This window comes from Mastacembelus armatus, chromosome 15 (assembly GCF_900324485.2).
Source record: "Mastacembelus armatus chromosome 15, fMasArm1.2, whole genome shotgun sequence".
In the NCBI taxonomy this organism is placed as follows: domain Eukaryota; kingdom Metazoa; phylum Chordata; class Actinopteri; order Synbranchiformes; family Mastacembelidae; genus Mastacembelus; species Mastacembelus armatus.
Window position 1 is genome coordinate 17,068,160 of NC_046647.1, and position 16,081 is coordinate 17,084,240.

The 16,081-nt window shown below is 40.3% G+C and overlaps 1 protein-coding gene and 2 long non-coding RNA genes across 13 annotated transcripts in view; 1 reads left to right on the forward strand and 2 right to left on the reverse strand.

The window, feature by feature from the left end:
- LOC113131937 (uncharacterized) overlaps window positions 1-4,626 on the forward strand; it is a 32,644-nt gene extending 28,018 nt beyond the window's left edge. The window contains exons 2-4 of the long non-coding RNA XR_003295854.2: window positions 1,363-1,425; window positions 3,148-3,362; window positions 3,477-4,626. This is a non-coding gene — a long non-coding RNA (uncharacterized LOC113131937). The remainder of the gene's footprint in view (window positions 1-1,362; window positions 1,426-3,147; window positions 3,363-3,476) is intronic.
- Window positions 1-10,929, reverse strand: part of pax2a (paired box 2a) — a 29,621-nt gene extending 18,692 nt beyond the window's left edge. For 3 of the 10 annotated variants that reach the window (XM_026309708.1, XM_026309704.1, XM_026309699.1), the window contains exons 1-6: window positions 9,752-10,929; window positions 8,250-8,427; window positions 6,970-7,167; window positions 3,534-3,619; window positions 3,220-3,339; window positions 2,216-2,260 (exon numbers count right to left, since the gene is read on the reverse strand). In XM_026309708.1, the coding sequence (XP_026165493.1) occupies window positions 2,216-2,260; window positions 3,220-3,339; window positions 3,534-3,619; window positions 6,970-7,167; window positions 8,250-8,427; window positions 9,752-9,794 (670 nt within the window). In that variant the 5' untranslated portion in view covers window positions 9,795-10,929. The remainder of the gene's footprint in view (window positions 1-2,215; window positions 2,261-3,219; window positions 3,340-3,533; window positions 3,620-6,969; window positions 7,168-8,249; window positions 8,428-9,751) is intronic. The other 7 variants (XM_026309709.1, XM_026309706.1, XM_026309701.1 and 4 more) reach the window with 3 other exon arrangements.
- Window positions 10,930-11,956: 1,027 nt separating this feature from the next.
- Window positions 11,957-16,081, reverse strand: part of LOC113131936 (uncharacterized) — a 79,968-nt gene continuing 75,843 nt past the window's right edge. For both annotated transcript variants that reach the window (XR_003295853.1, XR_003295852.1), the window contains 2 exons: window positions 13,909-14,066; window positions 11,957-12,732 (listed from right to left, as the gene is read on the reverse strand). This is a non-coding gene — a long non-coding RNA (uncharacterized LOC113131936). The remainder of the gene's footprint in view (window positions 12,733-13,908; window positions 14,067-16,081) is intronic.

A 16,081-nucleotide genomic window follows, 5' to 3' on the forward strand; every position in this document is an offset into this window, starting at 1 on the left:
ACTCATCCCACACCCACGCTACAATCACAAGTTATGACCTTTGCTTTCTCCATCTAATTTATCACTTTAGCTCCCTACTCCCTGTCCTCCACTTCCAGAGCTCCACTGGGCTCCTTCCAGGACACGGCAATACAGCGATGAGAGAAACATACAGTTAGGTCACATCAACCTGACTGCATGCAGCAGCAAGGTCAGGGGTAACCTGTCATCTTGTGCTAAGACTAGGAAAACAATGAATTAACATAAAGCTGTAGCTCTAATAAAAAAAAATTTAAAAAAAACACAGCATTTTCTTTAAATGGAGAACAAATGAGAGCAGGTATGTCTCAGATAATAATTATCCCCAAATCGTTTTAGAGAAATGAATACAAGACCTTGACTTTTAAAATGAGTACACAAACTTCTAGCACTATTGTACACTTTTGACACACTCACACAACAGTTTTCACCCAATCATCTCTGTCTTTTCTTGGCTTCCACTTCCACCATAGGTTTAAATGACTGAGTAAGAGCATGCTGTACAACAGGCTAATTTCCCCGCTTCACTATTAATGCATTTGGCAGGAACAACATTCCATTTCCTGTAATGAGATACACAAATAAATCTGGCTATGGATAGATTCGGGGAGGGGTGGTGGTGGTGATGGTAGTGGGAGATGGAGGAGGATGAGGGAGGGAGGGCTTGTGGGGGGCAAAGGAGGGGGCGCATTGAGACACATTCTCCCAGCACTGGCATAATTGGTATCGCTGCTTGCAGACATGCAAACCAATCTCTCCACAGAAAGGGCTGAGACTCTCTCTTTTCCCCCCTTAAGGCTATTTCTTTTGTCTTTTCGATAGCTTGCACATCCAAGATAGAGGGAGGGAGAGGGGAGAGATTTTAATTTGTGAATTAATGGCTTTTCTCTGCAGAATTGCAAATTCTTTTAAATGTCACTATGTTCACTGTGTAAGGACCAACTGAAGCCACCGAGTTATAAACAGACACATGCGCCACACACATATCTGTGCATAGGTGTGTAATAGGCACATACACAAATCCTAAAACTAATCATTGCTCAACTCTCATTGAGGCTGCCAGGACCTCCTTCTTCCCTCTTCCTGTCATAAAAACCACTTTAAACCCCCCCCCCCCCCCCTTATCCTCTGTCTCTCTTTTTCCTCCTCCCATCTTCACTTGAAGCCGTCCAGTGTAACATGCTACTTTTAATTTGCAATAACACATGACAAGGACAGATTAATGACTCTTATGGCACCTATGTCCCTGAAGCTCATCTTACGGGGACCCGGTGTACATAACGCGTGTCACACTACATTATCTCTACAGCCCTCCAGTAATGGGAACCTTTTTCTTCCTCAAAGGGCAACTGCTGACTTCAGCCACACCAAGAACACACCACCATCACAACCATCATCACACCAGTGGTATGTGGACTGTGCAATGCTGTTTTCATGTTCATAACAATGTAGGCACAAATAAGTGTTGGTTTACAGACATGCAACAAAATCAGTTCAGTTATTTGTGGAATATTTTGAACCATGTGAAAAATCTTTGCTGCACTAGGTCTCATCTGTTTTTTAAAATTTATTATTTACTGGCTTATTTTTTTTGTTTATGTATTTACTGAGTTGTCTTCAAAGTTATATGTCAACATTTTAGCAGGTAACTTTGTGCAGTGACACAGTTCAGCTAACTCAGGTAGACAGGGCATTTTCTATTATGCAGCTCTGCTGCAGCAGAAAACATCCCTGTAGCTTTAGTTTGTAAAATAACAAAGCTGAAATTGTTTTTAAAATGTGGGCAATTGAAAATTACCATAAATACAAGAGCTGCTGTGCCTTTCTTGATATCACAGGCCAAACTTCAGAGAAACACCAAGTTTAGAAATCATTAAAAAATACTTTTAGTTTACAATAAATTGTCTCTTGTTGCTCTAAATCTACAGCGTTCTTTGCCTGATAGCAATTCTAATTAAGCTCCACTGTGCATTGCTGTATGTTGAATTGCATGCCATTATATAATAAATATATTTTTCCACAGTTATTTTAACTTAATTTATTTGAATTTCTCCGGAGATTATTTATTGGGAAAAATCTTTCCCCGCCTTGTCCCCATAAGCTCATAACCCTGAAAAAGCAAAAACAGCAATTGAGAGGAAAGTGTTGTGATCTGATTGACCAAAGCAAAAGAGAAGGTTGTCTAACTTCAACTTACAATGTCCTATTTTCCTTCCATCCAAGTGGTTGCCACTCCAGAGAACTAAAGACACAGAAACATAAAAGAAGGAAGTGGCCTGTTTTGATGAGTGCTCTTTGAGATAATTTTCAACCATATCATCCCATCAGCCACCTCACAGCACTACCACAGAAATCACATGCACACATGCAAGCACACACAGGCACACACGCAGCCCCCTCCCTGCTTCCACCGGTCTGTTCCTACACCTGTTCAGGCCTCCACCAGGGACATGTTAATTCATAGGCATTAAAAAAGCCAATTGTTTGCACAACCGATAATCTATTAGCCCTCAGGCAGTGTGTGTCCACTCTCTTGCCTTGCCTAGGAATGAGAAATTCTGGCTTGGACCGGATAGGTTTCCACTTAATCTTTGAGTGTATCTAAGTCTATTTCCTTGCCAGTCTCCTGGTAGTGTATAGTTTCGTATAAGTTTTACACAACCTCCTTATTTCCGAATGTTTTAATGCTGTTGAGCACTGCAGAATAAAATACAATTCAGTCTAAATGTATTTATGTAGACATATAGTGCAGAATATTAAACGACTGGTAGTTAAATGATAGTGTGAAGGCAGAGAATCACAAAAGAGCCTCTTTTTTTTTTTCTTCTTGGTTTTAGTTACGTTTCACAAATGAAAGCAAGGAAGAGCAGCACTGATGCCTTGCCAAGGGGGATTAGAGCTGTATGACAGTTATACGGGATATCTACACTACATCTGAGCATGGTATAAAATTGAGATGCAGCTCTGTAGGCGTATGGAAAAACGTAGGGCATCAAAAAGCTGATTGAATCGCAACACTCTCTCAACACTCAACCTGCCTGATATACAACATAACAAGTCACTGGAGACAGCACACAGAAACACATTTGGCTACTGTGCTGTCATAAATGCCATCTTCTTCACACACAGGAAAAAAGTAGGAGACGAGTGATGGAGGGAATTAAAAGGATGGAAAACAAAGGGATATTGTGTCTCCCTTACCATCGTCTCGTTTCCTCTTCTCACCATTGGAGCGGGGGATACCCAGAATGCCGTTGATGGAGTAGGATCCTACGGGATTGTTGGAAGCGCTGGTCACAGGGGGGGAGGCTGTGCTGGGCACTGATGGAGAAAGCTGAGTTAGTGTGCGTACAGTAATTGTGTGTGTTTGTTTGTAGTATGTGTAGTTTATAATAGGTAAAATTATGCATGTATTCATGTTTCAATCTTTTGATTCTAGCTTGCTCTTGTTTCAGCAGCCCTGATTGGATCATTTGACTGTGCTGTAATCTGTGTGTAGCACCATTCGCTCTCACCTATGGTGTGGCCGGGCGTGGAGAGCGGCGTGACAGATCCGTCAGGGGATGGGTGGAACTGCTGTTGGACTTTGGTGCGGATAATCCTGGTAAAGTGAACAACAGACACGGATCAATCAATACCGCTTCCAGAGCATGGAGATTTCACACTAGTCCAGCCGCCCCGGGACATTTAAACGTGCCACATCACGTCCACTTACGCCAGTGCATGTACAAGTGCTTCATCATTTGGGGCACTTGTATCCCCATATTCAGGCCCCTGTCACAAATAGCCAATCTTGGGGCTTTAGGGGCAATCTCTCTGCACCTGTGTGAGGCTGAATAGGGGCTGCCCCCTGAGATTGTGAATTCAATCTAGTTGGATTCTGAGGTTAGAAATATGATAAAGTCCCCATACCAGTAAGATGTGATGTGGCGGGAAAGTCTTCATTGCACTTTGGTCTGAATGATCTTGCAAACAAAGCATGAAATCACATCAATTCACCTCAATGATCAGCTTCACTGGCTCTACCTGGCCAACTCTAATAATCTCCCTCTCCTGCTCCCCACTCCCTCTTTTCTCCTCGCTCTCTTTCTCTCTCCACCACTCAAACCTGATCTTTCACTCCCCTCACTCCCACCATCATCCTCTTTTCTCATTTCCACTCTACTGTCCAATGTGCTCACTGTTTTACTGTAGCTCACAGTCTTTTTTTTTTACACTCATATATTTCTTTCTGTTCTTTCACTCTTTGCTCTTCTCCAACACTTTTCTTCATTTCTCCCTATATTTCTCTGTCACCTCTGTAGCATTTGGTGCAGTCTTTTTGGTCTTTATCTTGTTCAGTGTAGCACACAGGAATCCTCCAGACCCACTGAGGATCAGTCTATTGATTGGGACTCCAGGATAGAAAAAGTTGATGACGAATGGCAGCGAGGAACTACAAATGCAAATGGTGATCTATAAATTATATGTGACAGGAAAGCAATAGTGTCTTATTGGCCCAATCTGACACCAATGCCACAGTCTAGCGTCTTTTAAACTGTGGTGCTCTTAAAAAAAAAAAAAAAGAAAGAAAAAAAAAAAAAGCATGTTTTACAATAATCTGGAAACGTTTAAGATGACAAAAATTTAAACATTTGAGGGTGGTTGTATTTCTTCTAGCAAAACAAAAACTACTGCTTTATCTCATATGGGACATGATCACATTACATTTAACAACTACTATAATAATCTTTTGATTGACAGATGGATGTGAGATCATCGAACAACAGGCAGCGTTGTGTACCGAGAGGAATCCCACATGGACGCCCTCTCACTTGAGAAGTGTGACAAAACAGACTTTTCCACACTACACATGAGGAAAATGACGTTCACATGAGCATGCACCAGCAATACGCTATCAGCTCTGATTCAGGCAGCTATGGGGTTAACTTCCTCAGGGGCAAAAATGTACATCAGATTCTTTTCATTCCCCTCACTATCTCATGTGTCCTCTATACTCTCTCCTTCAGGCAGGGCAACAAAGGCTGGCAGCCTCCTCCAGAAAACACACATCAATATTTTATTTGAATTTCTAACATCTCACCACAACAGTTATCTGACCTCATGACTCGAGGGAGCCTCATAAATTCAAGGACTTTGTTTCGAGTCTGTGTTGTTGATATTGAATAAGCAATTTGGATAGGGGAATTAACGACTTTGGTGTTTGGCTGTTGTAAAAAAATATCCCCAAAGAAATATTAAAATCTGGATCAATATGATTGAAAGCCGCTTAGGACCATATGGGTATGCTTCTATCCACTGGGTATGGTGCAGCCCAGTGGAAACTCCTCTCTGCGGCAACAAAACAAAGTGCAACCCAGTCTCTGTGTAATCTTTAATAATTCACGCAGGAAAATGTGTTTAAAGCCAGGACATCCTCTTTAGTTAACAGAGCAGAGGTCAGCACCTTAACCACAGAGACCACCAGGGGTCCACTGTCTCTTTCTTGTCCCTTGTCTGTCTTCTGCTTTTTCACCTTTTTCACCTCCACATATTTTCCATTAACTCTTTAAAAACAACAGCAAAACCTGAAAACCTCAACTAATATTTTTAAATAGGCCCTAATTGTAAATGTTAAAAAAATACAGGGCAGCATTACTGCAATTAAGGTTGGATTTTTGCATTTTAATATTGTTCTTCTGCTTTTCTTCCTGCAGTAAAATTACTATAAATTAACCGTTCGCCGTGGAGATTAAAAATCAGTTGTGAAACCTTGTGAGTTTTATGTTTGTGAGGTTGTGCTTTACAAATGAAAAGAATGCAGATTTGTGCATTGCCAGAAGGTCTGATGGTAATTATTAATGTGCAGGCCAACTTAGTTTCAAAGGACACTAATATGGATACCATTAATTCTGGCACAGGCCTTATTTAAAGCATCAGCAGATGATTATATTGAAACTGTTTTCGAGTAAAAAGCTTAAAAAAACACACCTTTGAATACATTATCATTGGTTTTATGAACAACAGGTGAAAACGGTGAATGGAGCCACAAGACCTGTTGAATCCTTTTCCATGGCAGCCTAGTTTTCTTTAAAAAATGTCTCTCTTTTTTTCCAAACATTCATCCATCTCCTGCGTTTAGCTCGATGTGTTATGAGACTCTCTTCAACTCATTAAAATGTAATGCCGATGACTAGCTCTCTGGAACAGTGCTTCCTAACCAAAGTTCATCACTCGCAGGCACTGTGGGGCTTTTTGCACTTCGCACACATGCACTGGGGCTTTTCACCATGCAGCGTCCTCTGTATAAGACACTTTGCCCACTACATGTCCAGAGGAACAGAAACTCTTTTATTGTCCAGATCAACACAGTTTAATATATGAAACACATACTATATTTAATAATATCAATATAATAATAGAAATATTAGTAAATAAATGTGTGATCTGCTGTCAGTCACCTCAGTGTTAGAAAAAACAGTGCAGTTGGTTGCCAATAAAAAAGCTGCTGTCGCCTCTGTCGCAGTGTGGTCCGCGTATTGAACGACTTTGTTGGGTATTTCCCTCTGCCTCTGGATCTGGTTACGCAGTATTGATCGGTTTTTATCGAGGCAGATGTGAATCTTCGTGGCCCCAGACTCAGCTCCAGTGCTGGCTGTGTTGTGCAGGGCCGCACAGGGGATTGAATTGCACTTGGGAGACCACCCCGAACAGGCTCGGCTGGAAATGACTATAGTTCAGCCTTTTAGGTGAAGCTAAAACAGCTATGGCTTATTTCAGAACTGATTTATTCCATTTACGCGCGGTACATGTCGGGATTTTTTTTTTTTTTTTACTTATTGTTTAGCACACATTTTCTTTTACACGCACGCATTTAGAAATAATAAAGGGAAATGCCAGTTCGAGAAAAAAAATTCTCATGCATGTTTTTTAAAATAATAAAAAAATAATTGTGAAACTGTTTCCACCTACCTGTTGATGGATGAAACGCTGGGGACAGTGTCGTTGTCGCAGACGCCCTCAGCCAGTAGTCGGTCTCTTATTTCCCAAGCGAACATGGTTGGATTCTGCCGCTTATATTCTGCTATTTTATCCACCACTTTCGGGGTTGCAACCTTTGGTTTGGAGCCGCCGATGACTCCCGGTTTAATACTGCCGGTTTCATAGTACCTGCATGGGGACAGAGTGAGCGTTCCTGAATGGATCCCTGTTTAATCCAACAATCAGCCTGATGGATGAGAGAAGTGGCTTAAAAAAAAAAAAGAAAAAAAAAAACCGCTTGTGTAGAAACAAATCTCCGCCACCCTCTGCAGTTATACATAATAGGGAGGGGAAAATTGACCTACAAATATGATGGCGGCTTTAGTCTATTTAATTTCTCTGGAAGTGTGCTGTTATGTATGGGACTAATTCAGCGAGAAGGTTGTCACTAAAGAAAAACAATTCAAATCACACAGTATAAGCAGTGAGACGGACAGAACAAAGGACAGTGGAGCTGTAATAGCACAGTTTACACCTTATTCCCAGTGTCCATGAGCTTAAAGTAGCATGCAGCACATGCCACTAATAGTGACCTAATAGTCAGTGTTGGTGACAAACATTCAGTGTGTGTGGAATGAAATACCTCTGAAATGCCTTCTGATAGCTGGAAAAAATATATTTCAAAATATTATCTCACAGCATTGTGCTCTGAAGTAAAATGATGTAGACCTATAATTTCTCATGTTGAGAGCAGATTTTACACTGATGAGAGAATCTAATAAGGAAAAGTGCGTATATGTGGCGTTTTTCTAATGGATTGTGACACTGAAATTTGAGTCTATAGGCCCCTAGTGGCCGTAGACTGGAGATTTTCTCAATCTGCCACATTTCAATCTGCAAAAGTGAAAAGTCAGTTTTGGCGCTTTGTAATATTTTCTTTATCACCTACACTCCCTTGTATTATTAATACAGCCTCTTGTTCCTCTGGGATATTTTTTATCCTTAATGTTTAGCTGTAAACTCTCGTCCTAAAATTTATTTCACGATTATGATGCTTTTCTCTTGCGAGGCTGCAGGTGATGGATAGAAAATCTCGGACGCAGAACTGCTGTGTTCAAGAAAAAACAGAAAGAAAGAAGGAAAGAAAAAAATGACCTGCCTCTATAACCGATGGCCGAGGCTGAAATAGAGCTGGGTGCGCATATACGAGCTACAGAAGATTGATGTTTGACACACATAGGGCTCTGTTGGTAGTGGATCTCCCCTTTTACCTGCCGAGGATTTTGCTGACACAGCCGTGACTGACCCGTAGCTGTCTGGAGATGTCGCAGGGCCGGACGCCCTGGTGGGCCAGCTCCACGATCCGCTGCCTCACCACGTCAGGGAGGGGTCTGCCGTTCACAAACACCCCGCCGAGCTGGTTCACACCGCCGTGCCCTGCGTGGGATACAACAGCAGCACAGGGGAGCATAACATTACATACCTGCAGAGGACACGGCTGATCTTTAGGGGGATTCATTTTGGTTTCTTTCATTTTCTGGCACAGGTGTATTTTCAGCCTAAAAGTTTAAATCGCCTTACTATTAACATACACATCGAGTATAATTTACATAGACTTTGTGTACACGCATGGAAACACACACACGCACACACAGTTTGAATATTAGCTAACAATCACATACTAAAAGCTTTCTAAAACATATTTCACCAGTAGTCTAATAATTAAAATAATAACAAAAATAATAGCAATAAATAATAATAATAATAATAATAATAATTTACATGATAATTGAAGAGTAAAATTAGTATAATTCAGGTACTGTGTTGCTTTCAAATGAAGTTAAATCTAATAAAAATTAAAACACCTTCTTTTTGAACAACAACAAAACCAGCAAAACAATAACTCCCCTCTGTTTGTACACTGGCCTGGTTAGCCAACATTTTCCAGGTGCATCTCTTCCATTGCTGCCTAACACATGTCGCTGATATTACGTTTCGACCTGTTTAATTTTCCTTGCACAATTACTTTAAATAATTAAAACGAGCTTTGATAACTCATATTACAAACGCGGATGGTGCGAATAGGGAGGGATAAATAATTTACACGCAGTCCGGGTCTTCTTTACGCATATCATATGGAGGAAAACATGAAGAAAACGAGCAGCTGCATCGACTCCTTTAGTGTTTTTTCCCACCTAAGTCTAAAGTGAGAGATGGTAAATAAAGTGACAGGTTTACATCCATTTGCACACAACGTGCTCTTGTCTCGCTGAACTATGGGTTTTTTTTTCTCCACGGGTAATAAAAAGCTTTGTATTTAAATATCCCACCCTAACTCTAACTGCAGCTCTAACCAGCTCGCATTTCCCAATTTATATTAAAATTGGTCTCAATAAAAAAATAACAACAAATAAATAAACTCGTGCAAAAACCAAACTCTTCAGTCTAACACGTGCTCTTAAAAATAAGCCAAAACATATTTTACATGTTAGAGTCAAATTTTAAAATTGTTTTCACTGCGTCTTATTAATATTAGAATAAACGCAAATCAATTCTAGTCTATATTAATTAAAAAGAGAGTTGTGGTGACTTTCGTTGTAACAGTAACATGATTAATAAGCTTCAGTGGACTTAAAATAAAAACCTATAGGCTGCATAAGAGCGAACTGTAATATTTCTAACTCCAGGTTCTGCAGTTCCTGCAAACGTCTTGGATGTAATTTGCGCAGGAGTTAAAAACGTTTTTGCCTATAAACTAATTCATTATACTCACGGTGCATCGCTGAGAAGGGGTCTGCTTTGCAGTGAATATCCATGGGATAGCAAAGAAAAGAAAGGTAATCGACTGAGGTCGCCGTTTCGCCTCGGTGATGCAGCTTTGAAGGAGTAAAAAAACACAACAACAAGGATTTATATGTCGGTGTAAAACGGTCCGTTTGGGCAGAGTCCGCAGGCTTGCAGCAGTGAATAACTTCTTGGGGCGATGTCAAGTTTTCCTCCTGTTAAAGTCTAAACTCAAAAGTCTGCAGAGGGGCTGTCAGGTGCAGAGCATGACCCACGCGTGTGCAGAGCGCACCAGTCGCAGCAACATTGGCTCAAACCGGGTCAGTGTTTGCGTTTAAAGGACATCATGAGGAAAAACAAAGGGGTAGCTGGAGTCTCCACCGGTCCGCTCGGGAACCTGCGGTCGAAATATCCCTCTCCTCTGACGGCGTGGAGGCTCTGTGGTTTAATCAGATAGGGGCGGAGATGACAACAACACGGACAAGGCGAAGTACAGAGCTGTGTGTCCCCCTCTCCTCCAGAATGGGCTGTGCCTGAGCGAAGCTTTGGGCTGAGAATGAAACCCCTCTCCTTGTGTGTCTGTTTCTAAAAGCTGCAGTCCCACAGATCACCCCCCTCCTACCTTCCATCCCACAGATCCCCTCGCATAGAGATGGATGACTTGTCAGACAAAGGCAATAGATTCCAACACTTTGTGATTCGCCCACGTAAAAACCTGCAGCTCAAATGAGGAGGTCCCTGCATCCGACAGCCAGGAAGGGGAGGGAGACGAAATGGGAAATGATGAGACTTCGGGGTGAAGAATCAAGGAAATTAAAGGCAGGAGGTAGAAGAGAGGTAAAGCACTGTCAGGCTGCTGTGTGATGTTTAAAAGCGGCGCTACTCAAAATGTTTTCAGGACTCCCCGTAGAAACACACGATAAGAGTGAAGCTCACATGGCGAGATCTTTAGTTTTTGGCACCAAACAAAGTGAAACTAAACGGCATGGAACAAGATAGTTCAACATATAAACCTTTTTAATAAATTCTCGGTTTTCTTGAGAAATAGCATAATTGTTTAAAAATTGAAGTATTAATAATTTTGACTTCTAGAAGCTCCATAACATCCCGGGCGGCCCAGTAACCCACTTTGTGCGGCTCAGGTTCACTTCAACCGGAAAACAGAAACCAAAGAAAAAGAGAATAAGGAGGGAATAATGGAGTCTTTTATTTTGGAAAATGTGTTTCGCTTTTACAGCATGCCCCCCCCCCCCCACGCTTCTCTTTGCATTCCTCGAGTAGACTGTTGTTCTTAAAATAACCAGAAAAACACTCTTAAAAAAAAAAAAAAAACAGAAATATGTCTTAAGTCTTTGCAGGTTGTTAAGTTCTGCACGAAGACGGTTTCTCACTAAAAACCATGAGCTGCGCGTCTCGTCTCTGCGCGTTAGCTGCGTGTGGCCAAGCGGGAGGTGTGCAAGGTGAGCAGGCAGCCTGCAGAGGGAGAGTCAGTCAGTAGGCCATCATCACCGCCATCATCGCCACCCACCCGCCGCCTGTGCGCAGCGTCGCTCTGTAGATGGCGCTCATACAGTGGGTTACACAGCCCGCTGTGCTCGGGCAGGCAGGCCAGGCTGATGCTGCCGAGGCTGGCCGGGTCAAAGGTTGATGGTAAGCCTACTGTAGCTGAATTATGCACTCTTAATCTCCTCTGCTGGAACTCGGCCCCAAAGAAAACAAAGAGAAAAACAGTCAATTAAAGGAGTTTCACAGATTTCAAAAGTAGAAATGGATTGGATGGATACTTTGAAATGGATTGTAGCATGAATTTAACATAAACCTCTGCATGTCTGCACTGACACTTAGCTGAAGCTGGTGCATGTTTTCCAGCAGGACTGTGTCAAATTCACTTCTATATGTTGATTTCTATACGGAATGTAGATGATGTGATATTCACTGTGGTGAAGTTATCAGAAACCAGGCAGTCTCCTTCCATCATCTCATCTCCTTTTGTTATTGATAGGCCAAGATAATAATAATAATAGTTATAATAATAATAATAATAGTAATTATATTAATATTAATAATAACAGTAATAATAATATAGAATTTGTCATGTAGAGGGCTTGTGGCTTGTGGGATCCGTGTTGCGTCCAGCTGCCCTCTGGACAAGTTTGAGGACGATTCCTCTTTTTGGTTGTGCTTTTTTTTTTTTTGGAGGGGGGGGGGGGGGCGAAGGAGGGAGCTTCTGGTACAATATGTAGCACCATGGGCTGTAATTTCACACGTCAGTGCACTTTTGCCCTAAAGCTGCTGCTATTTCCCCCACAACATCCCGATTTGCCCCCCGTACCACTCTGCACTGCTTCGATGACGTCCCCGTGTCACAGCACCGCAGCAAAACAAACGGCGTGATAATTAAGAAACTGTTAGTCCTGACTTCACCCCTTTTAAAACCCCAGCCACCAAGGACCTAATACGATTATTGTTTTCGATTTTTTGCCTGCATTATACAATAACAAAGCATCTGCACAGTTGTCACACGCCATAAGAACAGATGATTTTAATATATTTCACACACTTAAAAACGTTCCAGCTTTGTAAACATAATGCTATTTTATTGAGCAGAGGTTAAACAGTCCACAACTGATCTTTCAGGCCTGGCTTCAGTTTCATGCTGCCATTCACTGTAATACATGCATTGATATTATTATTATTATTACTATTAATAATAATAATAATAATAATAATAATAATAATAATAATAATAATAATAATGATAATAATAATAATAATAATACAGAGAGCGAGAGAAGGAGGGCAGGATGGCCATTTTCTTACCTTTTTTGGAAACATCTGGCCTGTAACGCGCGTTCATGTCAACAATCGATACTGCTGTTTTCATTTGCCTCCATGTGTCTTTCCTGTGTGTTGGAGACGACGCATGGATCCCCAAACAGTATAAAAGGTGAGATCCCTTGATCACCGGCCCTTGGTGATTAGAAAAATATTTGATATTAATCAGATCTGAACGAAAAGAGTGTGAAATGAAAGATGAGTAGAAAGGTAACTGTTTTTCATTTTTACAAGGTGGGGTCTTTTGAAGACCCTTGTCTCCCATGGGTGACACGTGCTACGCTGGAGCACACTGCAAGTTTGACTTTGAGTGTGAAGCTGATGAACCTTCATTTTTTTAAGAATGAAAGCATGAGTAAATAAATAATTTATTATAATGTGTGAAATTATAATAATTTGTTTTCATCAGTAGGATCATTTAAAAAATATAAGCAATCCTCACTTGCACTACTTATGAATAAAATACCTTAATATCCCTGCGAGAACACCCAGATGTCAGTGAAGTAAACACTGATAAACACTCATCACTGTGCAACTCGGCACTCTTGCATTTAACGTATTTATGAGCTAATTTCATTATGTTGCACATCAAACGTCATAGTTCCGTAATTCTGTACACATTTCCCATGGTTCTATCTCTCCCTATTAGTCAAAACATCAGCATCATATCAGAAGTCACTTACAATATCCCACAATGATTTGGTGTCTCATGACACCCAAAGCCATATGGGTAGGCTATGCCAAACTGCAGGATATCAGCTGCGTCCTTAGATTGCTTATTCATGTGCTTTATAACGGGAGCAGATGGATATCAATTTGACTCTATCCTCGACACCACCACAGATTGATTTTGTACTTGCTTTTAATTTTGCCATAATTAATTAGATCATTACAACTGTTTTCCATTGATCTTTCCATCTAAGCCCAAAATTGAGAGGTGAATTAGATTATGATCTATGGTTTCAATTACAGCCCTTAGCATATAGGTGCAGTTCATAGACTAATAAACTATCATGTGCAATATAATAATAATAATAATAATAATAGTAATAATAATAATTATAATAATATTTCCCTGACCTTAATTTCGGACATTATACAGTGACAACAAACGAAGCATAATCCATGGAGTTTTTGAGCAGTATAGTAGGAAAAGCGCACCATGCTTTGTTCGATTTAAAATGAAATAACACAAAATAAAGAGAAATATAGGCAGATGCTGCAGCTCCATACAGATCTGTCCCACACAGCGCGACCAAACATACTTGCAAACAAACATTGACATTATGAGGCAGAGGCAGAAATCCTTACCTGATCGACCAGCGCTGTGAGGCATGGCTCGCCCTTGTCTAATGGTGCGTCTCACCGATGCAGCCCAGTAGATCTGTCCGGCCTCCTGCGCTCCCTCCCCGGCTGGGCGTCGTGCTTCTCCCCGCTGGTTGTCAGAATCTTTGACCGATCATCCAAAACTAAACGGTTTAGGCGACAACAAAAAGAGGAAGCAACCCTGCTCCAATGAACTAGGGATTGATAAAGGGGAAAAAACAGAAATCAAAGAACACTGAGCTTTGCAGGTGCTGAATTAAAAAGGACTGTAAAACTTGTCTAAACGTGTAAAAAAAAAAAAAGAATAAAGAAAAAAAATAGAAAGAGAGAGAGAGAGAGGGGGAAATTTTACTTTGCAAACAGCTGAAGTTTCCAGTGTTTTTCTTAAAACGATGGTTTTACATTTTAAAACACATTTTGCAGTCACTGGTATGGATTGAATATTCAAATGTTGTCATGTTATGTACTATATATATATATATATATATATATATATATATGACAGAAATAATGTAATGTAATGGGAATTAACATGGAATTTCCAGCGGACAAATGTCTTTACGTTTAGATATCCCAAAATCAATTCTTGAATTTATTTGAAATATATAACAAGGGCTTTGTATACAGGTTTATAATAACACTGAATCCTGATAAACATTTTTCACAAAATTACACATCTCTCTCTCTCTCTCTCTCTCTCTCACACACACACACACACACACACACACACACACACACACACACACACAGAAATGGGGGATAACAAGGCGTAAACAACACAATAGTGTGGATTCAAATTATCAATTAATTCCCCCCCCACTTTTCAATAATCAATTCAGGCTTAGCTCGTTTTCCACCTGCTCCAACCAGAATGTGTGTTTTGTTGTATTACTACAGATATTTTTTTCTTATTAAACATGGCTTTAAAACAATCAACTCAAAGTGTTTTTTTTTTTTCAAGAAATTTAGTCCAGACCGAGAGCACAAAGATACGTAAACTTCACAGAGGAAACTTTCTCTGTGTGTTTAACAGTGTGAGGGAATACAAAAAAGTATAAAGGAGAGTATAAAACTTAGTAACTGGAACATTAACAGATGAATAACCAGTAAAAATGCAATATTACAATATCCACAAGAACGACAGAGCGTGGTAAAGCTATAAAATTCAACATTAAAAGATTATAGCTTCTCTATCGGCTATTTAACAAACATTTTGTATTATAAGACTCTTTACAGTGCTTGAAGTTCAGAAATGGCAATAAGACTGCCACTGGACCAAGGACCAGTAATGGATATTATGAAACACTTTATATATAAGATACTCAGCTTTAAGAGATCTGTTTCTTTCTTCAAAGGTCATTTAAACTGTAGCTTTAAGACAGATGCACATTAATGTCCATTTTAGTTATTTAAATATTATATAGAAAATATATTGATTCCTCTATAATTCCTGAAAAACACATACATTTGAATAAAGATTTGAAATTAGACTAAATGCACAAATATGAATAAAAATTATGAGGGTGATGTCATTTTTTTAAAGTATAAAGTGAAAAAACTGTAAATAATATATTTATCCAAATATGTAGTGCACAGATTCACTTTTTATAAAGCTGATTTCTGTACAAGACTCTCCACACTAATCAATAAGCAACAAAAAACAGCCAAAATGTTAATTTATGCTAATTTACAAACATGCTTAGAGGCTGGCACACACACACACACACACACACATATGCACACACACACAAACTGACACACTGTTTTGTTGTTTTTACTGTACTGTTGTTTATTGCTGTGAATATTAAAATTACATTTACAGCAGTGAAAGCTCAGTCTGTCTGGGTAATAATGATCTTAAGTGTTTTTCCTCTATCAGCTCAGGCAACACACTGGGGGTCTGCAGGAACATCCGAATGGGAGGAACCTGAATCGAGGAGCTTAAAAGGCCATAAAGCTGTGTGGGCTGTCAGTAATGGAACCTAAGCTCTTCTCAGAGCCACACACCACATTTACGGGTTATGACCGGAGTCTCCAGGAGAGGAAGATTGAAAATTGAGGGAGAGGAGTGATTTTGGTTGGACGGTGTTGTTGGGGTGGGGGGGGGCGGAGAGAGATCTTATAGCATAGTCCATTAGACTGGTCAGTGGTATCTACT